Below are 27,435 nucleotides of genomic sequence, written 5' to 3'. Positions count from 1 at the left end.
TGCATACTGTGGGTCTTCATTTGTGATTCCACCTATTTGATTTTTTTTTTAAGATTTATTATTTATTTATTTTTATTTTATTTATTTTTGCTGCGTTGGGTCTTAGTTGCGGCACATGGGATCTTCGTTGAGGCATGCAGGATCTTTCTTTGTGGCACGCGAGCTTCTCTCTAGTTGTGGCGTGCAGGTTTTTTTTCTCTTCACTAGTTGTGGCATGCAGGCTCCAGGGTGCGTGGGCTCTGTAGTTGTGGCGCACGGGGTCCAGAGCACGTGGGTTCTCTAGTTTGTGGCTCGCGGGCTCTAGTTGAGTTGTGCGAGCTCAGTAGTTGTGGCATGCGGGCTTAGTTGCCCCACGGCATGTGGGATCTTAGTTCCCTGACCAGGGATCGAACCCACATCCCCTGCATTGGAAGGTGGATTCTTTACCACTGGACCACCAGGAAAGTCCCCACCTATTTGATTTTACAATACTGTCTGTTCTAAAAGGTCCCATGTAGCATATATTTCTTTTTTTTTGAAAATTAATTAATTAATTTATTTATTTATTTATTTTTGGCTCTGTTGGGTCTTCTTTGCTGTGCGTGGGCTTTCTCTAGTTGCGGTGAGTGGGGGCTCCTCTTCAATGTGGTGCACAGGCTTCTCGTTGTGGTGGCTTCTCTAGTTGTGGAGCATGGACTCTAGGCACATGGGCTTCAGTAGTTGTGGCACGTGGACTCAGTAGTTGTGGCTCATGGGCTTAGTTGCTCCACGGCATGTGGGATCTTCCCAGACCAGGGATCGAACCTGTGTCCCCTGCATTGGCCGGTGGATTCTTAACCACTGTGCCACCAGGGAAGTCCCAAGCATATATTTCTTAATTTTGATGTTTTACTGAAGATTTAATAGTGGCTCCTGAGATACTGGTTCATAGAAAAGATCGTGTGTTTATAAGCCCTTTATAAAACAGTATGAAGCTACAAAGAGATACTAACAAGAATCTCATCCATTTCCCATTTCTTACTCTTTCTGTCCTTCACATCTCCCCATCAACCCTATCAAGTATAGAAAAACAGAGGATTTTATGATAGGATTCTGAAGTTGGAGAGTGTTTAAATGTAAGACTAAATGTGAGTAATTTTATTTGAAAAAACAATACAGTGGGGACATTTTTGAAAGTTTGGAGATAACCTAATTAGAGTTGAAATGGTAAAGGGGAAAGGTAAAGAGAGTAGGCATGATGGTTAATATTTAAACTAACATGTCATAACTGGAGACATTTCTCTTATTAAAAATTATTTAAAATTTTATTCCTTAAGCTATATCTTGAAAGTTCTTTTTACTAAAAGAAGCCTTTCAGAAAGTCATTACATTATTCTATTTTAAGTAGTCATATCTCAAAGAAAACAGGTGTGGGGCTGGCAGGTAAGGGAAACGTGTATGTATGCATGTGCCTGTGGATCCTGATTTACACACACACATACACACACACACACACCCCAACCTGGAAAAACAAGTAACAAGAAGAATGAGTAATTTAATATTGCCTGAGGCTTGTGTGTGTGCTGGCAAGTTCAGGGGGTTTAGGTAGCTTTTAATTTAAAAACAAAAAACATTGTAAGCACTGATATTTTAAAAATATTAAGCTCCATCTCTTGGTTTATAAGCTGCCATACAAAGTCTATTTTCTATACCACTAGAATGGTCAAGAAACCTGGATTTAGCTTTTGGTCTTGTACACTGACTGGCAGAGATCCTAGGTAAATTATTTTATTTTCCTAATATCTGGTTATAATCGTTGCTGGAAGGCCAGACTTTGCATTACCCAAGAAGTGTCATCTGGTTCAGCCATTCTTGATGTTCTTTGGTGCCTTCTATCCAGGCCTTAAAGCCTGCCTTACATTAGGACTTAACATTTAAAAAAGTAAAAATCATAGAATTAATTTCTCAGTGATCTCCCAGGACTTAAATTTTTTTTTTTTCTTTTGAAGGATTTCCTTTAAAATCCATTTTATTTTTAAAAGACTTACTTCTAGACATTTCCAAGGTTTCCATGACTGTGTATTCCATGCTAAATAACCTTAACTTGTACCCTATTTACCTTAGAGGAATATTTTAATGCGTAATGCAATAATGTATTTTGTATACTCCATTATATAATCATTATTAAAGATAAAGTATATTCATTAAATAAAATTTGAAACATAGAAAGGTACTAAAATTTACCCACAGTCCCACCAGTCATATAAAACTATGGTTTAATGTGTATTTGCTTCCCGTCACTTTTTTCCACATATATGTTTTACTTATTTTTTTAAACACAGCTGAAAGCATATTGTATGTGCAGTTCTGTACATACAGTAGGTCCCCTGCATACAAACGAGTTCCGTTCTGAGAGTGAGTTTTTAAGCCCAGTTTGTTTGTAAGTCCAACAAAGTTAGCCTAGGCACCCAACTAACACACTTGGCTATACAGTACTGTACCGTAATAGGTTTATACTACTTTTCACACAAATAATGCATAAAGAATAAACACAAAAAATAAAACATTTTTAATCTTACAGTACCCTGAAAAGTACAGTAGTACAGTACAACAGCTGGCATACAGGGGCTGGCATCAAGTGAACAGGCAAGAAGAGTTATTGGCTGGAGGAGGGAGAGGAGGTGGGAGATGGTAGAGCTGAAGGATCATCAGCAATAGGAGATGGAGGGCAAGATGCAATTTCACTCACGCCTGACGTTGATGGCACAGGTTCTTGTTCCTTGCTGGATTCAATTCTATCTACCCTCTTGAATAAATGATCCAGTGATGTCTGGGTAGTAGCCCTTTTTTTCTTGTCATAGATGACACGGTAGCACTGGATTGCATTTTGAACGGCTGCTGCAACCTTTGTGTACTGTTCTATGTTTCCGTCCTGTGCCTCAAAAACTAACAGTGCCTCCTCAAAGAAAATCCCCTTGCCATTTCCTGTGTCGTGAATCTCTTCGGGTCTTCAGTTACTTCTTCTTTCTCTTGTCTGTCTTTGTCCTTTATCTGGGCCTCCAATTCCATCAGGTCCTCATTAGTAAGCTCCTCCTGTTGCACAGCAGATTCCATTGCTATTGCCTGGCGCTTCTTAGCAGTACCAGCTATGTCACCACTCCTTTAAGGCTTGTTTCTGGACATCCTGGCCTTGAAATAAAGATACTGTACTACTGTACTCTATACAATACTGTACAATAAAGTACACAAAAGCACAACCACTTGTAGAGGATACACGCACGTGACAATGTACGCCAGACACGTGAACTACCTTATGTGATTGGACATGCAAATGCACGTTCGCATCTTTAAAAGTTTGCAACTTGAAGGTTCATGTGTAGGAGACTTACTGTATTTGGCTTTTGAGTTTTTTGGCCTTACTTTAAACACTTCTCAACGCTCCCACAAAGTCTTTGTTTTCAGTGGCTAAATTTTATTATATTAATTACTATAGCTTTACTTAACCATTCCTCTTTTTGGTTAAATTTATATTGTTCCCAATTTCTTCTTTTTTATAAATAACCCTATGATAGACATTCTTAGGCATGAAGTTTTTTCTGTGTTTAGGATTATTTCCTTGGTATAGAGCTGTAGAAATGGAATTATTGTACCAAAGTTTATGAAATTTTAGGCTTCTGGATAAACACTCTAGAATTGGTAGTTTTGCTTTGTTTCTTTCCTAGTTTGGGAGGAAGTGATTTTGTTTGGTAACCGGAAGTGGTGGTTTCAACAGAGGCCGATCTTCATTTTATTACATGCTGAAATTGTGCTTACCCTTGACTGAATGCTACATGTTAATTCTTGTAATAATTTACTTCAACAAAAGGGTTTTCCCCAGGCCCTCATTTGATTTCTACATATAGTTAAGTACATTTTCTGAGCCACACCCTATTGCTGTTACCTAATGTTGGGTGATACCAGGTCACTTTCTTTGAAACGTACACAGACTTTTGTAAGCAAATTCTACAGACAAGTTAAGGTTTGCTTTGCTACAAAGTAGATTTTGACATGTTGCTCATTTAATTAATATAAATACCCTTTTTTAATACACTGAGTGATCATCTCATTATTTAATGTTAGGTTTCCCCTGTGTTACTGATGGTCTCTTATAAAGTTTCTGATTTGGCTCAACAGTAATTAAATCCCAGAAGTATACTATTTTAGAGACAGAAGAAACCTTGAAGTTTTCTAATCTGAAATTCTTTCATTTTACAGTTGAGGAAACTGAGGCTCATGTGGGATAAGTGTTTTGTCCAAAGTCACTCACTTAGTGGCAGAGTTGGGATTAGAATTAAGTTCTTATTTCCCTCTCTAGTACTTTCCCCACTTTTTTATGCCTAACAACATGTGTTCCACAGGCTGTTTTATGATTAACTCCTAGGATTGCCTATTCCTGTCATTTAACGGATGCCATAGTTCACCTCTACACAGCAGGAGAAGCTTTCCTGATAAAGTTGTCAAGTTATTCAAGTTTCACTGTTGAATATTAACTCTCCTTTTCACATATTTGGTATCATATAGCAATTTCTTCTTAATCAGCATTCCAGAGTTGTGGTGCTTGATGTTCTTTCTAGAAAATGAAATCTCACTGACTACAGTCTAGCACTTGCCAAAGGCTAGCTTGAGGCTTCTGGTACTTATGAGAGACAAGTTTGTAGATAAGCTAACTAACTTTCCAACTACTTCTGTGTTAAGTAAACAATCAGAAAGGAATGTACTTAGAACATGTCATCTCAGCTTTCCACAGAATTGTCTTCACTGAATTATTATTCAATGTAATTCCCTCAGCATTTATAGAAGATTTATAATAAAAACATCATGTGAATAGGATTTTTGTCTTTTTCAAAACCCTACATGAAGACATGTTTAGTTTGTTTTTCAGTTTTCTAACACAGTTTTTGAGTGTGAAATCCAGTGCTAGAAAAATGTTTCTATCCAGAAGAATTTACTATTTGCATACTTTAAAAAAGTAAGTCAATAAGAGCAATAATAATGAGCAGTGTTTTGGAGTTAATAAAATCCTTTCGCATTACCTAATTTAACATATCAATCCTGTGATGTTAGTAAGTATAACTATTTTCATTTTACAAATTAGGGAATAGGTATAAAGAAGTGTGTGGCAGGGGGAGATCAGCCAAGATGGCAGAAAAGAAAGACCCTGAGCTCACCTCCTCTCATGGGCACACCAAAATTACAACTATTTACAGAAAAACTATTGATGAAAAAGACCAGAACCTACCAGGAAAGATCTTCTACAACTAAAGATATAAAGGAGGAACTACCACGAGATGGGCAGGAGGAATGGAATTGCGGTATAGTCAAGTTCCATACCCCCAGGTGGGCAACCCACAAACAGGAGGATAATTACAATTGCAGACGTTCTTCCTAAAGGACTGAGAGCTCTGAGCCCCATGTCGGGCTCCCTTGCCCGAGGAGCCTGTGCTGGGAAGACAAGCCCCAACCAGGGCAGAAGCAGTTATTTGAAAGGAGCCTGGATCAGACCAACCTGGTGATCTTAGTGTTCCAGAGAGGCAAGAGGCAACTAGAGGTCACCCTGGGGACACAGAAACTGGTGGCAGCCATTTTGGGGAACTTATTCTACCACATGGACACTGGTGCTGGCAAGCGCCATTTTGGAATTCTCCCTCTAGCTAATTAACCTCAGGACCCAGCCTGGCCTCTGCCCAACAGCATGTAGGCACCAGTAAGTACTGTGACGCTTCAGGCCAGGCAATTAACTGGGCGGGGACACAGCCCCACCCACCAGCAGACAGGCTAACTTAAGACCCCCGGAGCCCACAGCTGCTCCTGGACATGGCCCTGCCCACCAAGGCCCAGGACTCAGCCCCACACACCATCTTGTAGGCACTAAACCCAGGAACCCCCCAGGGCCTTGCAGCCAGAGATCCTGGGAACCAGCCTCATCCATCAGCATGCGAACACCAGCCCCAGGGCAACAACAGCCAGGCAGCCTGTGGAACCAGCCTGCCCACCAGCAGGGCAGCACCAGCCCCCAGCTCCGCCCACCAGCAGGTCAACACAAGTTTCTAGACACCCTGGACACTGCAGCCAGCTGTGTCAGGAACAGGCCACACCCATCAGCAGTCTGACACCAGCTCTGGGACCCCTGGGCCCTGCAGCCAGACCCTAGGATTTGGCTCAGCATGGGCTGGCATTAGCTCCAGGACCTGGTTTCATCCACTGCTGGGTGGGCACCAGCCCCAGGATTTTCTGGACCCAGACTCCAGCCTCCAGTGAGCCAGTACTCACCCTGGGGCCCCCTAGGGTTTCATAGCCAGCTGCCTTGTGACAGAGCCCTGCCAACCAGCAGTTGGCAGCTTCCACACAAGGCAGGGCTTGGCAACCAACTGGACCAGGGACCAACCAAGCCTACCAGACCACCCACATTAGTCAGCCCACTACAGTAGAAGGGGCCACACAGCTCATGTAGGGGACACCCCTAGAGCATATAGCTCTGGCGACGAGAGGGAAGTGCACTGGTGGGATGCATAGGACATCTCCTACAAAAGGGCACTTCTTCAAGGACAGGAAATGTAACCAACATACCAGATACATAGAAATAAAACAGCAAGTTAGGCAAAATGGGGCAACAGAGGAATGTGTTCCAAATAACGAAACAAGATAAAACCCCAAAAGAAGAACTAAGTGGAGATAGGCAATCTCCCTGAGAAAGAGTTCAGTATAATGATTGTAAAGGTGATCAAATAACTTGGAAGAAAAATGGACACACAGAGTGAGAAGTTGATTAGAGTTGGAAAATATAAAGAACAACCAAAAAGAGATAAAGAATACAATAGTGAAATGAAAAATACACTAGAAGGAATCAATGGTAGACTAAATGATACAGAGGAACAGGTCAGTGAGCTGGAGGACAGGATAGTGGAAACCAATGACGCTGAACAGAAAAAAAGAATGAAGAGAAACGAGGACAGTTTAAGAGACCTCTGGGCAACATTAAGCATACTAACATTTGAATTATAGGGGTCCCAGAAGAAGAGTGAAAGGGTCCGAGAACATATTTGAAGACTATATAGCTGAAAATTTCCCTAACCTGGGAGAGGAAACAGATATCCAAGTCCTGGAAACACGGAGTCCTAAACAGGATCAACACACACCAAGATACATTGTAATTAATATGTCAAAAATTAAAGATAAAGACAGAATATTAAAAGCAGCAAGGGAAAAGCAACAAGTTACATGCAAAGGAACTCCCATAAAGCTGTCAGCTGACTTTTCAGCAGAAATTCTTCAGGCCAGAAGGGAGTGGCATGATATATTTAAAGTGATGAAAAGGAAAAGCTTACAACCAAGAATACTCTATCTGGCAAGGCTCTCATTCAGATTTGATGGTGAGATCAAAAGTTTTACAGATACACAAAAGCTAAAAGAGTTCAGCACCACCAAACCAGCTTTACAAGATACGTTAAAGTGAAAAAGAAAAGGCCAAAGAAACATGAAAATTACGAAAAGGAAAAAGCTCATTGGTAAAGGCAAACATACAGTAAAAGTAGAAAATCAACCATGTACAAGGTAGTAGGAAAGTTAAAAAACAAAAATAGTGAAATCATCTATATCCACAATAAGCAGTTAACGGATACACAAAACAATTCAATGTAAAACGTAGCATCACAAAAAGTAATTGTGAGAGGAGGAGAGTACAAATGCAGGGTTGTTAAAATGTGGTTGAAATTAAGAGATCAGCAACTTAAACACATGTATATATAAAGAGATTGCTATATATAAACCTTCTGGTAACCACAAACCAAAAATCTATAATAAATACACACACAAAAAAAGAGAAAGGAATCCAAGTGTAACACTAAAGATAGTCATCAAATCACAAGAAAATAGAACAAAGAAGAAGAAAGGAACAAAGAGAAAAGACAAAAACAACCCAAAACCAATTAACAAAGTGGCAGTAAGAATGTATATATAGATAATTACTTTAATTATAAATAGGCTACCCCAATCAAAAGACAGAGTGGCTGAATGGATACAAACAAGACCTATACATGTGCCACCTACCAGAGACTCACTTCAGATCTAAAGACACACACAGACTGAAAGTGAGAGGATGGGAAAAGGTTACTATGCAAATGGCGATCAAAAGAAAGCCAGGGTAGAAATAAATATATCAGACAAAATAGACTTTTAAGACAAAGACTGTTACACAAGAAGATATAACAATTGTAAATAAATATGCACCCAACATAGGAGCACCTAAATACATAAAGCAAATATTAACAGACATAAAGGGAGAAATGAACAGTAACACAATAATAGTAGGGGACTTTAACACCCCATTTACATCAATAGATTGTGCAAACAGAAAATCAATAAGGAACCAGTGACCTTAAATGACACATTTAGACCAGATGGACTTAATTGATATATATATAACATTCCACCCAAAAGCAGCAGAATATACATTCTTTTCAAGTGCACATGGGACATGCTCCAGGATGGATCACAGGCTAGGCCATAAAACAAGCCTTGGTAAATTTAGGAAACTTGAAATCACATTAAGCAAATTTTCCAACCACAACACCATGAGACTAGGAATCAACTACAAGGAAAAAATACAAATACACAGACATGTGGAGGCTAGCAATATGCTACTAAACAACCAATGGATCACTGAAGAAATCAAAGAGTAAATAAAAAAATACCTGGAGACAAATGAAAATGAAAATACAACAATCCAAAATCTATGGGATGCAACAAAAACAGTTCTAAGAGGGAAATTTGTAGTGATGCAAGCTTACTGCAGAAAACAAGAAAAATTTCAAATAAACCTAGCCTTACACCTAAAGTAACTAGAAAAAAACCAAACAAAACCCAGTTAGTAGAAGAAAAGTTATAAAGATCAAAGCAGAAATACATGAAATAGAGACTAAAAAACAATAGAAAAATCAATGAACCTAAGAGATGGTTCTGTAAAAGGATAAATAGAATTGATAAACCTTTAGCTAGGCTCATTGAGAGAAAAAGGGAGAGAGCCCAAATCAGTAAAATCAGAAATGAAAAAGGAAAGGTTGCAACCAACACCACAGAAATACAAAGGATCATAAGAGATTAATATGAACAACTATTTGTTTATAAAATGGGCAACCTAGAAGAAATGGACAAATTCCTAGAAGGGTACAATCTCCCAAGACTGAACCAGGAACAAATAGAAAATATGAATGGACCAGTTATCAGTAATGAAATTGAATCAGTAATATTGATAATAATAAGGAAAAAAAAACTCCCAATAAACAAACATCCAGAACCAGATGTCTTCACAGGTGAATTCTACCAGATTGAGAGAAGAGTTAACACCTATCGTTCTAAACTATTTTGAAAAATTGCCGAGGAAAGAATGCTTCTGAACTCATTCTATGAGGCCAGCATCATCCTGATACCAAAACCAGACAAAGATACTACAAAAAAAGAGGAAACTGTAGGCTGATATCACTGATGAACATAGATGCAAAAATCCTCAACAAAATACTAGCAAACTGAATTCAACAATACATTAAAAGGATCATACACCATGATCCAGCGGGATTTATCCCAGGAATGCGAAGATGGTTCAATATCCACAAATCAATCAATGTGATACATCACATTAACAAACTGAAAGGTAAAAACCATATGATCATCTCAATAGATGCAGAAAAAGCTTTTGACAAAATTCAGCATCCATTTATGATAGAAGTGGGTATAGAGGGGCTATACCTCAACATAATAAAGGTCGTATATGATAAGCCCACAGCTGACATCTTACTCAACGGTGAAAAGCTGAAAGCATTTTCTCTGAGATTAGGAACAAGACAAGGATGCCCACTCTTGCCAGTTTCATTCAGCATAATATTAGAAGTCCTAGCCATAGCAATGAGACAAGAAAAAGAAATAAAAAGAATCCAAATTGGAAAGGAAGAAGTAAACTTGTCACTGTTTGCAGATGACATGATACTCTACCTAGAAAATCCTTAAGATGCTACCAAAAAATTACAAGAGCTCATCAATAAATTTGGTAAAGTTTCAGGATACAAAATTAATATGCAAAAATCTGTTGCATTTCTATACACTAACAACAAAATATCAGAAAGAGAAATTAAGCAAACATCCCATTTATAGTAAAAAAAAAAAAAAAAAAAAAGAAAAATCCTAGGAATAAACTTACCTAAGGAGGTAAAAGTCCTGTACTTGGAAAACTGTAAGACACTGATGAAAGAAATTGAATAAAACACAAACAGATGGAAAGATATACCATTTTCCAAACTCATAGATATAGAGAACAAACTAGTGATTATCAGTGGGGAGAGGGAAGGGGGTGGGGCAAGATAGGGGTAAGGGATTAAGAGGTAAAAACTACTATATATGTAAAATAAATAAGCTACAAGAATACATTGTACAACATAGGAAATATAGCCAGTATTTTATAATAACTATAAATGGAGTATAACCATTAAAAACTGTGAATCACTATGTTGTACACCTGAAACATATTATACATCAACTATACCTTAATAAGAAAAAGGTTTGCCTTTTTCATGGATTGGAAGAATTACTATTGTTAAAATGACCACACTTACTACCCAAGGCAGTCTGCAGTTCAGTGCAATCCCTATCAAATTGCCAGTGGCATTTTTCACAGAACTAGAACAAATAATTTAAAAATTTATATGGAAACACAAAAGACCCTAAATATCCAAAACAATCTTGAGAAAGAAGAGAGTTGGAGGTATCACTCTCCCTGACTTCAGGCTCTACTACAAAACTACAGTAATCAAAACAGTATGTATTCACAGCAATCAAAATTCATCACCATTGCTATTTATTTACTAAGAGATTGAATGTGCTGCCAGTAACACTCAGTGAGGTTGCTGATGATCATGGAATCCTGGAATATATAACCTTTAAAAATTGAGAATCACTATATTGTACACCTGTAACTTATATAGTATTGTACTTCAACTATACTTCAATTAAAAAATGAAAAAGAAAAGTATGGTACTGGCACAGAAACAGATCAGTGGAACAGAATAAAGAGCTCAGAAATAAACCCACACACTACAGTCAATTAATCTACAACAAAAGAGGCAAGAATATGCAATGGAGAAAAGAAAGTCGCTTCAATAAGTGGTGCTGGGAAAGCTACATGTAGAAGAATGAAATTAGAACATTTTTCTCACACCATATACAAAAATAAACTCAAAATGGAATAAAGACCTAAATTTAAGACCGGAATCCATAAAACTCCTAGAAGAAAACACAGGCAGAACACTCTTTGACATAAATTGTAGCAATATTTCTTTTGGATCTATCTCCTAAGGCAAAGAAACAAAAGGAAAAATAAACAAATAGGACCTAATTAAACTTAAAAGCTTTTGCACAGCAAAGGAAACCATTGACAAAAAGAGAAGATAGCCTATGGAATGGGAGAAAATATTTGCAAATGATACGACTGATAAAGGGTTAATATCCAAAATACATGTACAGCTCATACAACTCATTATCAAACAAACAACCCATAAAAAATGGGCAGAAGACCTGAATAGACATTTTTCCAAAGAAGACATACAGATGGCCAACAGGCACCCGAAAAGGTGCTCAACATCACTAAGCATCACAGAAATGAAAATCAAAGCCACAATGAGATATTACCTCTCATCTTTCAGAATGGCTACCATTAAAGGACCACAAATAAGAAATGTTGGTGAGGATGTAGAGAAAAGGGGACCCTGTACACTGTTGGTGGAAATTCAAATTGGTGCAGCCACTGTGGAAAACATTATGGCGGTTGCTGAAAAAACTAAAAATAGAACTACCATATGATCCAGCAATTCCACTCTTGGGTATATATATCTGAAGAAAACGAAAACAAATTCAAAAGGATACCTGTACTCCAGTGTTCATAGCAGCGTTATTTACAATAGTGAAGATATGGAAGCAACCTTAAGTGTCCATCAACAGATGAACTGGTAAATAAGATGTGGTATATACAATGGAATACTACTCAGCCATAACAGAGAATGAAATTTTGCCATTTGCAGCAACATGGATGGACTAGGAGGGTATTATGCTAAGTGAAATAAGTCAGAGAGAAAGACAAATACTGTATGATATCACTTATGTATGGAATCTAAAAAATGCAACAAACTAGTGAATATAACAAAAAAGAAGTAGACTCATGGATATAGAGAACAAACCAGTGGTTACCAGTGGGGAAAGGGAATGGAGGGAAGGGCAAGATAGGGGTACAAACTATTATGTATAAAATAAGCTGCAAGGATATATTTTACAACACAGGGAATATAGCCAATATTTTATAGTAACTATAAATAGAGTATAATCCTTTTTTAAATAAATTTATTTATTTATTTACTTATTTTTGGCTGTGTAGGGTCTTTGTTGCTGCACACAGGCTTTCTCTAGTTGCGGAGAGCGGTGGCTACTCTTTGTTGTGGTGCATGGGCTTCTCATTGCGGTGGCTTCTCTTGTTGCGGTGCATGGGCTCTAGGCGCACAGGCTTCAGTAGTTGTGGCACGTGGGCTCAGTAGTTGTGGCTCGCAGGCTCTAGAGCACTGGCTCAGTAGTTGCAGCACATGGGCTTAGTTACTCCACAGCATGTGGGATCTTCCTGGACAGGGCTCGAACCCCTGCATTGGCAGGTAGATTCTTGGCCACTGAGCCACCAGGGAAGTCCCAAGAGTATAATCTTTAAAAATTGTGAATCACTATGTTGTGCACCTGAAACTTATATAATATTGTATATCAACTCTACTTCAATTAAAAGGAAGTTGTGTGGCAGTGAGGAAGCAGTGGAATAAAACTGGAACTGAGATATTTTGTTTATAAATCCTGTATTATTTCTGTTATACCATTTGCCTCCCAAAGTATGCCTACTTCACATTTTTGCCTTAGACTCCCCAAATTCAGAGCTAAACTCAATTTTAATTTGAGTAATACAGCCCAGATATTCAACAACCTCTCTTACTTTGCAACTTTTAATTGATTTTTGCTTTGTGTAATTTTACTTTAGATATTGTTTATGAAATAATTTTGGGAATTTCCTCAAATCTTTCAAAAAGTAGATGAGATAAATTGGTTTATATCTATGAAAACTGATCGCTGTGTTATGGCTGTGTTCACACTTTTGTTTTTTTAACTAATGTTTTATGTAACTCACCTCTTTAGGCAATATGTTGATACATTTTAAAATATTAAAAAAATCATTCTTTGGAGGAAACAAGTATGAGAATAGTTTATCACTTATTTCATCTCAACAAATATTTGAGGCTGTTGTCATCCATCAAGTAGATTAATACACTTTGTGTTAGAAGGATCAATGAACACAAAAATTGATACTTTTTATCACATTTTTAGAAATTGCATACTTTTACTCCAGTTATATAAGGTGCTCTTTATTAATGTGGATAATTATCAATTTGTAAATATTGGGGATATATCTATTTGTATACATATATACACTCTATTCTATCTGTACTACTCTCTTCTGGCTAGGTTCAACCCTCCTGGGTGATTCTAAGGACAGAAAGAGCAATATAAGCAGCAAATTGCTGTATCTGTCATAATTCCATATTAAAAAGAATGGGTTTCTACCATTTCCAAAATTTCCAGACACTATGCCAATGAGTAGTACAGCAAGACAAATTAGATGTAAAACTTCATGATTTGTTACTTACTTGTCCATGACCAGAGTCAGTGGTAGGGAACAAGAGGTATGCTCCATACCTAGAAACTCATTCCAACATGCAACCCAAGGTAGCTTCTGTAAAATGTATTGATTAAAGTTTAACAGAGAACTCACATTCTTTCCCTCAGTTTTTGTCATTAGCAGAAATCCCTGCCAGAATCTTCCCTGGAGCTAGCTAGACCCCTAGTGGTTTCATTTTTTTTTTTTTTCCTTTTGTTTTTTAAATTGTGGTGAAATATACATAAAATTTACCATTTTAACTATTCATAACTTCTTCTAATTTGTTTTTTCTTCATTGTGGCTGACTCTTAACTGTAACTCAGTTAACATCTGTTTAAATATGTTTTTCAAAATAGTTCTGGAGAAAGTGGGCAAGAATCTTCTTAAAGTGTACCACATCCATCAGAGAACAGTCTACTAAATTGCAGGGCACCTGAGGTTAATAAGATCACTGTGAAGATGGTTTATAAGTTGTAAAAGTGAGGACGAATTAATATTTTCTTATTGCAGGGGGAAAATGCCAGAGCATTTTTTGTTCTCATGAAGACTAATACTAATTTTTCTTCAGATGGTAGTTATTTCGAATTAAGACATGGTAACATAATTCTCTTTTCATGTTTTTTGACAAAAGAGAATGTGAACAGGGAAATATGAAGGACAAACTTTTTCTTGAAAAGTTGTGAAGAGGCAGTAATGTATACTATTAGAGAAAAATGTATCTACTGTAGTAATTAAGGTTTGACAGCAAGCTAATTCAAAGCATCACAGAACTTTACATCTGGATTTCTCTATATACTCCGCAGAGGATTTTACCCAAAGAATTTTTCTTAAAATTAAAGTCCATATTCTGATGAGCCTAAGGCTAGGTCATGGTTAAAATAAGCAGTAATTAAAAATAGTGTCACTCCTTACTTTAACTGTAAACTATCTTTAGGCCTGAGCAGAATATGAACTTTAAGAAAATTGTTTGGCTAAAATTCCTCTGGGGATTGATGGAAATAGATAGGTAGATAGATAATCTGTAATAATATAATATATGTTATGTATAATATATATATACACACTTATATAATGGAACACTTAAGATTTGTGCATTTAATTGTACATTTTATAGGGGGAGGGGAAGGATTGTAAATAAACATTAAACTCCAGTTAATGATATGCATGCTAAAGTGGCTTAAAGGGGTGAAGTGTACAGATGTCTGAAACTTACTTCGAAATGTATCAAAATATAAGATAGTTGATAGAAGGACGGGTTGATGGATAGATATATGATAAAGCAATTACTATAAAACATTAACTGTAGAATCTAGGTAGTAGGTTTGTGTATGTTTATTGTCAAAGTCTTACAACTTTTCTGTATATCTGAAATTTTTCATAATAAAATATTGGAAAAAATAGTGTTAGTGATAAGATACCTAAATAGTTCTAGTAGGTCTACTTCGGTTCAATTAATATTTATTGACATATTGACACCTCTAGTATGCCAAGTGATATAACAGGTATTAGGGATATATAATGACTCAGACTCTCAGGTGGAGAGTAGTAGGAGATGAAATTGGAGAGGAGGACATAGGTTGGGTAATGGAGAGTCTTATATACCGTAATAAGGAGCTTGGCCTTTATCCTATGGGGTTTTAGGCAGGGGAATTATAGGTAGATCACTCTTGTAGCTTTGTCTCCACAAAGCTATATTTGAGGTAGTGGTGGCAGTGGTGAGGATAGACTAAAGATAATGATATCAGTTAGGAAGCAGTATTCCAGATGCAGATAATTAAGATCTGAATTACAATGGGACTAGATTCTAGAAATATTTAGGAGCAATCAACAGAACTTGATGATCGGTTTGATAAGCTGTAGGTGGGTTGTAGGAAATCAAGAATCATATAAATAACCATATGAGAGAAGGATCAAGTTTGGGGCTGGAAGATAAAACGATGAGTTTGGTTTTAGATATGTTATGTTTCAGATATGTGAAAGTAACCAGGTTAGGTCCAAGATGGAGTCATTCATGCTAAGCCCCATGTCAGCCAACCTAAACTTAACTAAGCTTCTGCGCTTGGCTCTTCTAGAAAAGGAAGGTCTAGGTCAATGAATCAGTGCCTGCCTGCTCAGCACAAGTTACCTAAGACTTCCCTTTGCAACATATAAGGAAAGTAACCCTGCTTTAACCAATCAGCAAATGCCCAGTATAACTTCCTTGTTCCTGCTCACTTTGGTCTATGAAATCTCTTACTTTGTACAGCAATTCAGAGCTCCTTTCTGTCTACTAGATTGGATGTTGCCCACTTCATGAATCATTGAATAAAAGCTTGTTATGTCAATATATTTTCTGTGGAAATTTTTCTTTTAACAGATATACTCTAGTCAAAGAGATATTTATTCATTCATTTGTACCTATGTTATTTGACAAATATTGACCACAGAATTCCATGCCTGCTGTTAATGATAAGATGGTGAGCAAAATGGACATAAATAATGCCTTTAAGAAACGTAGTCTAGAGGGAAGAGATATGGGGACATATGTATATGTATAGCTGGTTCACTTTGTTGTAAAGCAGAAACTAACACACGATTGTAAAGCAATTATACTCCAATAAAGATGTTAAAAAAAAAAAAAAGAAACAGTCTTTGGGAGAGACAATTAAATCAGAAGGGATAATAAAGAGTGATCTTTCTGGTGATAGGAGAAGCAAAGGATGCTGTGGAACTGCATAGAAGGGACAGCTATCTTAGTCTGCAGTGGCTTGCAGGAGCAGGATGTATCAGTGTGAAGCTTCGGATGAAGCCTGGGCTGAAGATACCAATTAATGTCTTTCTGCTGCTGATTCCTGAGAGTTGATAAAAATGTCAAGGGATAATATATAGAATTTAAAGAAGAAAAGGCTAGAGGCAAGTAAAAAGTTACAGAAGGAGATGAAATAACAAGGTAGAAGAACTAGTTGAGTGTGGTATGATGGAAGTTAAATGTTTCAAGATAAAAAACAAAGTCAAGAGTGTTAAATAGTATAGAGATCTGTGATGGGTTAGGTACTAATTTGTCCATTGGGTTTGGCAGTTCAGAGGTCATTGGTGACTAAGTGAAAGCAGTTTCAGTGAACTGATGTTTAGTTAAAACAAAAAAAAAGTTAATCTTTAGGGGCCAAGATTTTTAACATAAGAAAAAAGAACTACAAGGAAAAAAGAACACAAATAAATGAAATAAACCCCTCTTCATCCTAATTTTAAACTGGAAATATCAGTTAAAACTCATGTTTTTTTTTCCTTTTAAAAATATGTATTTGTGTTCACTGAAAAAGTCTAAAAGCTATAACTGTAGAGAAATAGTAGATTCCAAGTCTAAGGCAGGGAATATATGAGTCAGGTACATGCTGCGCCATAAAAGTAAGGCAGTTGCCAAAGGCTAATTGGGTCATATCAAAAGGAGAAAGGAGCCAACATGAAGGGAAACAACTGGAGAGTCAAAACTGATAATGACTACAGGGGATTGGAGTGCATCAAGCATCTAAAAATCCACAGGTTCTTAAAGATTTTTAACACACACATACACACACACACACACACACACACACTCTCATTGGATGTGTGGAGGTTGCTAGGGCACCAATTCATAACTCTAAAGAAGGGGTTGGCAGGCTATGGCTTATAGCCCCAATCCCGTCCACCTCCTATTGTTGTAAGGCCTGAGAGCCAAGAAGAGTTTTTACATTTTAAATAGCTGGAAAAAAAATCAAAAGAAGAATATTTCATAATGTGAAGATTACATGAAATTCAAATTTTCAGTATTCATAAATAAAGTTTTATTGGAACATAGACATCTTTATTCATTCAAGCATTGTCTATGGTTACTTATTTGCTATAATGACAGAGTTGAATCGTTGTGACAGAGACCACATTGTCTGCAAAGCCTAAAATATTTACTATCTGGCCCTTTATGGAAAAAGTTGGCTGATCTCTGCTCTGAACATTGATAAATAAAAGGAAAGAATCAAGCATTTATCCTAACTTTTTTAAACTTCCTTTCATGAAAACCAAATAGTTGATGACGGACAAATTATTTTACAGAAGAATTGCAAGTAATAAATACAGGTGAAATGATAGACTTAGAAGATCCCTATTTTTGAATCCCCCATGAAAAAATTGTCAGGCAGCGTTCACCAATGTATTTTAAAACCACCAAGTAAAAGTTTGATGGGGAATTTTAAGTGGAGGAATCAGATACCGTCTGAATCTGTTGGTCAATTATAGCATCACTAAAACTTGGGGCAACCAAATATTTATGTACCTCATGATATGATGTAAAAAACTGCCTAGAAAGCTGCACTTTAAGCAAGAAAATGGATTAAAATGCTAGTGTATAGGAAATAACGGGGACAGAAGAACAATTTAAATGAGCAATCTATCAACCAAACCCAGAATATGAAGCATTATATAGAATAAATGACCTGGTTTCTCTAAGGAATGAACTATGTAAATGGATTAGACAAATGTGAAAAGCAAAAGCTTTAATAACAGAAGAATATCTGTATAACACTGGGAGGAGGGAAGGACATCTTAAACAAGACATAAAAAACATACCATAAAGGAAAAGGTGGTACATTCTTTAATGTGGTTGAATTTCTCTTTAACAACCATAAAGACAGGGACAAGACAAGCAACAAACAGGGAGAAGTTACTTAACAAAGGATTAGTTCCAGAATATGTAAAGAACTCCTCCAAATCAGTGAGAAAAAGGCAAAGAACCCAATAAAAATGAGTGAAAGATAGGAATAGGCGTTTCTAGAAAGAAGAAACATAAATAACCAGAAACATATGAACATATGTTTAGCCTTATTATTAATTAGTCAAGTGCAAATTAGATTCTCAACAAGAAACTATTTCACAGATACTAGGAATGGCAAAAAAGTTGAAATACGAATGTTAAATCTAAGTGTTAGATTGTAGAGCAATGGAATCTCTTACACTTCGCTAGTGGAAATATAAATTGGTAAAACTACTTTGGGAAAAATTTGGAATTATTTATTAAAATTTAAGATGTGCATTGCCTATCACCAGAAATTCTATTCTTGGGTCTATACCCTAGGGATATGTAGAAAAATGTTCATAGCAGCACTGTTTGTAATAGAAAAAGCTAGAAACCACCTAAATGTCCATCAACAGTAGAGTAGATGAATAAATTATGACATTCATCCAGTGGAATACAATAGGCAATGGAAATGAATAGACTTATATACATAGACCTATATACATCAGCATGGATATATTTCCAAAACATAGTATTGAATGAAAAAAGCATGTAACACAAAGAATGCACTATGTTTTTGTTTATATGAAGTTTAGAAATAAGTAAAACTAAATATCATGTTATTTAGGGATGTAGCCACATACAGGGAAACCATAAAGACAAACAAGGGAACAATTAACATAAAATTTAGGACTGTGAGAGTAGGTAGACGGATAGGAATGTAATTGGGGAGGAGCACCCGGGAAGCTTAAAAAGTATGAGTAATATTAATTATCATCTCTAGATAGTGTAATTATAGGTGATTTAAGTTTTCTTATTTTCCTGCTTTCCATATTTCTATATTGTGGTTTTCAGAGAGGCAGTGTTCTGTAGGGGTTTCTCTAGAGCAGTGCTTCTCAACTGGAGGTGATTTTACCATTCTCCTCCACCAAGGAGACACTTGGCAATGTCTGGAGATGTTACTTGATTGTCACGACTGAGGTGGGGGAGCTACTAGCATCTACTAGGTAGTGGCCAAGTATGCTGCTAATGTTTAATCCTACAATGCACTGGATGGCACCTCCAAAACAAAGAATTATCTGGCCCAACGTGTCAGTAGCTCAGAGGTTGAGAACCCTGGTCCAGAGCCAGACTGTTAGGGATTGAATTCCAGCTGTACACCTCACAAGCTGTGTGACTGTGGGGAAGTTACTTAATCTCTGTGTCTGTTTTCTTGTCTATAAAATGGGACGAATAGTAGAATCCGCATCATAGGGTTGTGAGAATTAACTTAATTAAAATATTTAAAGTACTGAGTATATGCCTAGTATACTAGGCACTTGATAAATATTAGCATTAATTATTTTATTATTTAAAATTTTTATTTCTTATTGAATACATTCAATTGATTAAATAGAGAAATATGTTGAAAAAGTTATTATAGTAAAACAAAATTATACAAAGACACACAAAACCCTACTTCAAAATGTAGCATCTGAAAATTTTACATGAGAAAGACCTTTGCAAGCAATAATGACAGAATGTTACAATCTGTGTTTTATCTGTGCTTAATAATAATTCCTAAACAAGAAACCAGGGGGCTGAACATAAAGTGTGTATAAGTTAGTGCTAATCTGACCACAAGCTATATGAATATCTGAACTCAAAGACGTGTGGCCTATTTTCGATAATTATCCTATACTTTAGTACACAAAGTGATATTTCTCTTTTTTTTTTAATTTTTGAATTTTATTTTATTTATTTTTTTATACAGCAGGTTCTTATTAGTCATCAATTTTATACACATCAGTGTATACATGTCAATCCCAATCGCCCAATTCATCACACCACCATCCCCACCCCCCCGCAACTTTCCCCCCTTGGTATCCATACGTTTGTTCTCTACATCTGTGTCTCAACTTCTGCCCTGCAAACTGGTTCATCTGTACCATTTTTCTAGGTTCCACATACATGCGTTAATATATGAAATTTGTTTTTCTCTTTCTGACTTACTTCACTCTGTATGACAGTCTCTAGATCCATCCACGTCTCAACAAATGACCCAATTTCGTTGCTTTTTATGGCTGAGTAATATTCCATTGTATATATGTACCACAACTTCTTTATCCATTCGTCTGTCGATGGGCATTTAGGTTGCTTCTATGACCTGGCTATTGTAAATAGTGCTGCAGTGAACATTGGGGTGCATGCGTCTTTTTGAATTATGGTTTTCTCTGGGTATATGCCCAGTAGTGGGATTGCTGGATCATATGGTAATTCATTTTTTAGATTTTTAAGGAACCTCCATACTGTTCTCCATAGTGGCTGTATCAATTTGTATTCCCACCAACAGTGCAAGAGGGTTCCCTTTTCTGCACACCCTCTCCAGCATTTGTTGTTTGTAGATTTTCTGATGATGTCCATTCTAACTGGTGTGAGGTGATAACCTCATTGTAGTTTTGATTTGCATTTCTCTAATAATTAGTGATGTTGAGCCGCTTTTCATGTGCTTCTTGGCCATCCGTATGTCTTCTTTGGAGAAATGTCTATTTAGGTCTTCTGCCCATTTTTGGATTGGGTTGTTTGTTTCTTTAATATTGAGCTGCATGAGCTGTTTATATATTTTGGAGATTAATCCTTTATCCGTTGATTCGTTTGCAAATATTTTCTCCCATCCTGAGGGTTGTCTTTTCGTCTTGTTTATGGTTTCCTTTGCTGTGCAAAAGCTTTTAAGTTTCATTAGGTCCCATTTGTATATTTTTGTTTTTATTCCCATTACTCTAGGAGGTGGATCAAAAAAAGATCTTGCTGTGATTTATCTCAAAGAGTGTTCTTCCTATGTTTTCCTCTAAGAGTTTTATAGTGACCGGTCTTATATTTAGGTCTCGAATCCATTTTGAGTTTATTTTTGTGTATGGTGTTAGGGAGTGTTCTAATTTCACTCTTTTACATGTAGCTGTCCAGTTTTCCCAGCACCACTTATTGAAGGGACTGTCTTTTCTCCGTTGTATACCCTTGCCTCCTTTGTCTTAGATTAGTTGACCATAGGTGCATGGGTTTATCTCTGGGCTTTCTATCTTGTTCCATTGATCTATGTTTCTGTTTTTGTGCCAGTACCATATTGTCTTCATTACTGGAGCTTTGTAGTAGTCTGAAGTCAGGGAGTCTGATTCCTCCAGCTCCGTTTTTTTCCCTCAAGACTACTTTGGCTATTCGGGGTCTTTTGTGTCTCCATACAAATTTTGAGATTTTTTGTCCTAGTTCCGTAAAAAAATGCCATTGGTAATTTGATAGGGATTGCATTGAATCTGTAGATTGCCTTGGGTAGTATAGTCATTTTCACAATATGGATTCTTCCAATCCAAGAACATGGTATATCTCTCCATCTGTTGGTATCATCTTTAATTTCTTTCATCAGTGTCTTATAGTTTTCTGCATACAGGTCTTTTGTCTCCCTAGGTAGGTTTATTCCTAGGTATTTTATTCTTTTTGTTGCAATGGTAAATGGGAGTGTTTCCTTAATTTCTCTTTCAGATTTTTCATCATTAGTGTATAGGAATGCAAGAGATTTCTGTGCATTAATTTTGTATCCTGCAACTTTACCAAATTCATTGATTAGCTCTAGTAGTTTTCTGGTGGCGTTTTTAGGATTCTCTATGTATAGTATCATGTCATTTGCAAACAGTGACAGTTTTACTTCTTCTTTTCCAATTTGTATTCCTTTTATTTCTGTTTCTTCTCTGATTGCCATGGCTAGGACTTCCAAAATATGTTGAATAATAGTGGTGAGAGTGGACATCCTTGTCTTGTTCCTGATCTTAGAGGAAATGCTTTCAGTTTTTCACCATTGAGAATGATGTTTGCTGTGGTTCTGTCATATATGGCCTTTATTATGTTGAGGTAGGTTCCCTCTATGCCCACTTTATGGAGAGTTTTTATCATAAATTGGTGTTGAATCTTGTCAAAGCTTTTTCTGCATCTATTGAGATGATCATATGGTTTTTATTCTTCAATTTGTTAATATGATGTATCACATTGATTTGCGTATATTGAAGGATCCTTGCATTCCTGGGATAAACCCCACTTGATCATGGTGTATGATCCTTTTAATGTGTTGTTGGATTCTGTTTGCTAGTATTTTGTTGAGGATTTTTGCATCTACATTCATCAGTGATATTGGTCTGTAGTTTTCTTTTTTTGTAGTATCTTTGTCTGGTTTTGGTATCAGGGTGATGGTGGCCTCATAGAATGAGTTTGGGAGTCTTCCTTCCCCTGCAATTTTTTGGAAGGGTTTGAGAAGGATGGGTGTTAGCTCTTCTCTAAATGTTTGATAGAATTCACCTGTTCAGCCATCTGGTCCTGGACTTTTTGTTTGTTGGAAGATTTTTAATCACAGTTTCAAGTTCATTACTTGTGATTGGTCTGTTCATATTTTGTATTCCTTCCTGGTTCAGTCTTGGAAGGTTATACCTTTCTAAGAATTTGTCCATTTCTTCCAGGTTGTCCATTTTATTGGCATAGAGTTGCTTGTAGTAGTCTCTTAGGATGCTTTGTATTTCTGTGGTGTCTGTTGTAGCTTCTCCTTTTTCATTTCTAATTTTATTGATTTGAGTTCTCTCCCTCTTTTTCTTGATGAGTCTGGCTAATGGTTTATCCATTTTGTTTATCTTCTCAAAGAACCAGCTTTTAGTTTTATTGATCTTTGCTATTGTTTTCTTTGTTTCTATTTCATTTATTTCTGCTCTGATCCTTATGATTTCTTTCCTTCTGCTAACTTTGGGTTTTGTTTGTTCTTCTTTCTCTAGTTCCTTTAGGTGTAAGGTTAGATTGTTTATTTGAGATTTTTCTTGTTTCTTGAGGTAGGCTGGTATAGCTATAAACTTCCCTCTTAGATCTGCTTTGGCTGCATCCCATAGGTTTTGGATCATCGTGTTTTAATTGTCATTTGTCTCTAGGTATTTTTTGATTTCCTCTTTGATTTCTTCAGTGATCTCTTGGTTATTTAGTAACATATTGTTTAGCCTCCATGTGTTTGTGTTTTTTACGTTTTTTTCCTTGTAATTCATTTCTTTTTTTTTTTAAAGGGGAAGAGGAGGAAATGAGTTTTTTTTTTTTTTAATTGATTGATTGATTGCTATGTTGGGTCTTCGTTTCTGTGCACGGGCTTTCTCTAGTTGCGGCAAGCGGGGGCCACTCTTCATCGCGGTGCACGGGCCTCTCACTATCGTGGCCTCTCTCGTTGCGGAGCACAGGCTCCAGACGCGCAGGCTCAGTAGTTGTGGCTCATGGGCCCAGTTGCTCGGCAGCATGTGGGATCTTCCCAGACCAGGGCTCGAACCCGTGTCCCCTGCATTAGCAGGCAGATTCTCAACCACTGCGCCACCAGGGAAGCCCTGTAATTCATTTCTAATCTCATAGCATTGTGGTCAGAAAAGATGCTTGATATGATTTCAGTTTTCTTAAATTTACTGAGGATTGATTTGTGACCCAAGATGTGATCTATCCTGGAGAATGTTCCGTGTGCACTTGAGAAGAAATTGTAATCTGCTGTCTTTGTATGGAATGTCCTATAAATATCAATTAAATCGATCTGGTCTATTATGTCATTTAAAGCTTCTGTTTCCTTATTTACTTTCATTTTGGATGATCTGTCCATTGGTGTAAGTGAGGTGTTAAAGTCCTCCACTATTACTGTGTTATTGTCTATTTCCTCTTTTATAGCTGTTAGCAGTTGCCTTATGTATTGAGGTGCTCCTATGTTGGGTGCATATATATTTATAATAGTTATATTTTCTTCTTGGATCGATCCCTTGATCATTATGTAGTGTCTTTTCCTTGTCTCTTATAACATTCTTTATTTTAAAGTCTATTTTATCGGATATGAGTATTGCTACTCCAGCTTTCTTTTGATTTCCATTTGCATGGAATATCTTTTTCCATCCCCTCACTTTCAGTCTGTATGTGGCCCTAGGTCTGAAGTGGGTCTCTTGTAGACAGCCTATATTTGGGTCTTGTTTTTGTATCCATTCAGCAAGCCTGTGTCTTTTGGTTGGAGCATTTAATCCATTCACGTTTAAGGTAATTATTGATATGTATGTTCCTGTGACCATTTTCTTAATTGTTCTGTGTTTGTTTTTGTAGGTCCTTTTCTTCTCTTGTGTTTCCCACTTACAGAAGTTCCTTTAGCATTTGTTGTAGAGCTGGTTTGGTGGTACTGAATTCTCTTAGCTTTTGCTTGTCTGTAAAGCTTTTGATTTCTCTGTCAAATCTGAATGAGTTCCTGGACGGGTAGAGTAATCTTGGTTGTAGGTTCTTTCCTTTCATCACTTTAGGTATATCATGCCACTCCCTTCTGGCTTGTAGAGTTTCTGCTGAGAAATCAGCTGTTAACCTTATGGGAGTTCCCTTGTATGTTATTTGTCATTTTTCCCTTGCTGCTTTCAATAATTTTTCTTTGTTTTTGATTTTTGCCAGTTTGATTACTATGTGTCTTGGCGTGTTTGTCCTTGGGTTTATCCTGTATGGGACTCGCTGTGCTTCCTGGACTTGGGTGGCTATTTCCTTTCCCATGTTAGGGAAGTTTTCAACTATAATCTCTTCAGATATTTTTTCAGGTCCTTTCTCTCTCTCTTCTCCTTCTGGGACCCCTATAATGCGAATGTTGTTGCGTTTAATGTTGTCCCAGAGGTCTCTTAGGCTGTCTTCATTTCTTTTCATTCTTTTTTCTTTATTCTGTTCTGCAGCAGTGAATTCCACCATTCTGTCTTCCAGGTCACTTTATCCGTTCTTCTGCCTCAGTTATTCTGCTATTGATTCCTTCTAGTGTAGTTTTCATTTCAGTTATTGCATTGTTCATCTCTGTTTGTTTGTTCTTTAATTCTTCTAGGTCTTTGTTAAACATTTCTTGCATCTTCTCGATCTTTGCCTCCATTCTTTTTCTGAGGTCCTGGATCATCTTCACTATCACTTCTGAATTCTTTTTCTGGAAGGTTGCCTATCTCCACTTCATTTAGTTGTTTTTCTGGGGTTTTATCTTGTTCCTTCATCTGGTACATAGCCCTCTGCCTTTTCATCTTGTCTATCATTCTGTGAATGTGGTTTTTGTTCCACAGTCTGCAGGATTGTAGTTCTTCTTGCTTCTGCTGCCTGGCCTCTGGTGGATGAGGCTATCTAAGAGGCTTGTGTAAGTTTCCTGATGGGAGAGACTGATGGTGGGTAGAGCTCAAGGTGATGTTTCTCTTATTCTGTTTAACGACCTTTCCAGAAAGATTCTTGGGAAGTCAGTTTCTTGATTGAATCTCATGTACATCCAAGTGGATGTGTCTGTAAAGTTTTGATAGATTGCAGTTTTTTTTTTTTTCTTAACAGATAGTGTTCTAAAAAATAAGCTATTTAAAAATATATAAAATATATGGTTAAATTTCTTTAAGCTTTAGCAAATTAAATGCAGATTATTATGCATGCACATTCAACTATAATATGGCACTTCCCTCTAAGCAATTATTATATTTTCAATATAGATATGTCCATAAAGAAGTAGATTCAAGCAATGATGTTAATAATTACTATCATTAGTATAGTTCCATACAATTAACAAAGTCTTACCACATACATCGTCACAATAGAGCTTCACAAAAATCCTGTGGGGTATGTGGAGTTATCTCTATTTTACAGATGAAGTAGTTGAGACAGAGATGAAATTATTTTTCCGAAGTTATAATTCTCATAATTGTGGAACTATCATTCAAACTCCAGTCTCATAATAAATCAGTTACTGTGATAATCCACTGTGGCCTTTTTTTTTATATAACTTTTTTTATAGATTTATTTATTTTAATTTATTTTTGGCTGCATTGGGTCTTCGTTTCTGCTTGCAGGCTTTCTCTAGTTGCGGCGAGTGGGGGCTACTCTTAGTTGCGGTGCGTGGGCTTCTCATTGCAGTGGCTTCTCTTGTTGCGGAGCACGGGCTCTAGGTACGTGGGCTTCAGTAGTTGTGGCACGTGGGCTCAGTAGTTGTGGCTCACAGACTCTAGAGTGCAGGCTCAGTTAGTTGTGACACACCAGCTTAGTTGCTCCGTGGCATGTGGGATCTTCCTGGACCAGGGATCAAACCCCTGTCCCCTGCATTGGCAGGCGGATTCTTGACCACTGTGCCACCAGGAAAGTCCCCATTGTGGGCTTTTAATAAAATTATGAGGCTTCCTCTGACTTATACAAAACCTGTTTGGAATTGGTATAGCAGGGCATTGCTTTTTTCTCTCAAAATGAACTTAGATGTGATGTCAGCAACAGAAGATGGAGAGGGACCCCACATGCATTACTTACAAAAATTACACATAAATGTGATAAAAATGAATTGGATAACTTCATAATTGTTATAAACCTTTTATTTTTATGTTTAACTTTGGACAATTTCAAATATATACCAAAGTAGAGAGAATAGTATATATAAACTATATTACCCATCACCCACCTTCATCAATCATCAACTCATGGCAACTTTAATTCATCTTATCCCTCCTGCTTTCTCACAATGGATTATTTTGAGGCAAATTCCAGATATATAATTTCTTTTGTGCATAGTTCATTATGCATAATTTTGTTTTTCAAAAATAACTATTTTAATAATAATTATAACTTTGAAATACTGAAAAGCTGAATAGTTTTCTAGAAAGCTGTTTCCAGATAATGTATACCAGTAGGCAGCTTTTCCTGAGTTCAAAATAATCACAGTATGCTTTTCTTTTGGAATTTAGCTGTCTAATAAACAGTAAGAGGAAGAGTTTTACCTGTCCTATGCCATCTTCTCTCATTTCTCCTTCTAAAATAAAAGATCACAACATTCATTATCTTAAAATCTAATAAAGGGCTTTAATAAAAATTGTTAATAGAACCTTTTAATATCCTCACTAAAAAGAGAAATACTTAAAATAATAATAAATAAAATACTTAAAACTCTAGAGAAAGCAATAACCAAACTTCAAAATAG

General features: G+C 36.7%; 1 protein-coding gene across 11 annotated transcripts in view; it reads right to left on the bottom strand.

Moving 5' to 3' along the window:
* Positions 1 to 27,435, bottom strand: part of WDPCP (WD repeat containing planar cell polarity effector) — a 418,073-nt gene that overhangs the window by 1,055 nt on the left and 389,583 nt on the right. For 5 of the 11 annotated variants that reach the window (XM_082358112.1, XM_082358113.1, XM_082358114.1 and 2 more), the window contains one exon: positions 27,236 to 27,267. The exons of 1 other annotated variant lie outside the window; for it this stretch is intronic. In XM_082358112.1, coding sequence (XP_082214238.1) covers positions 27,236 to 27,267 — 32 coding nt within the window. Of the gene's footprint in view, positions 1 to 531; positions 27,268 to 27,435 lie in introns of those variants that run through there. 5 more of the 11 variants (XM_082358092.1, XM_082358103.1, XM_082358116.1 and 2 more) reach the window with 1 other exon arrangement.

The sequence above is a fragment of the Balaenoptera borealis genome, assembly GCF_965194805.1.
Source record: "Balaenoptera borealis genome assembly, chromosome: 15".
Taxonomy (NCBI): Eukaryota; Metazoa; Chordata; class Mammalia; order Artiodactyla; family Balaenopteridae; genus Balaenoptera; species Balaenoptera borealis.
The sequence above is the reverse complement of the archived record's forward strand: the minus strand, read 5'-3'. Positions and strand labels throughout refer to the sequence as shown.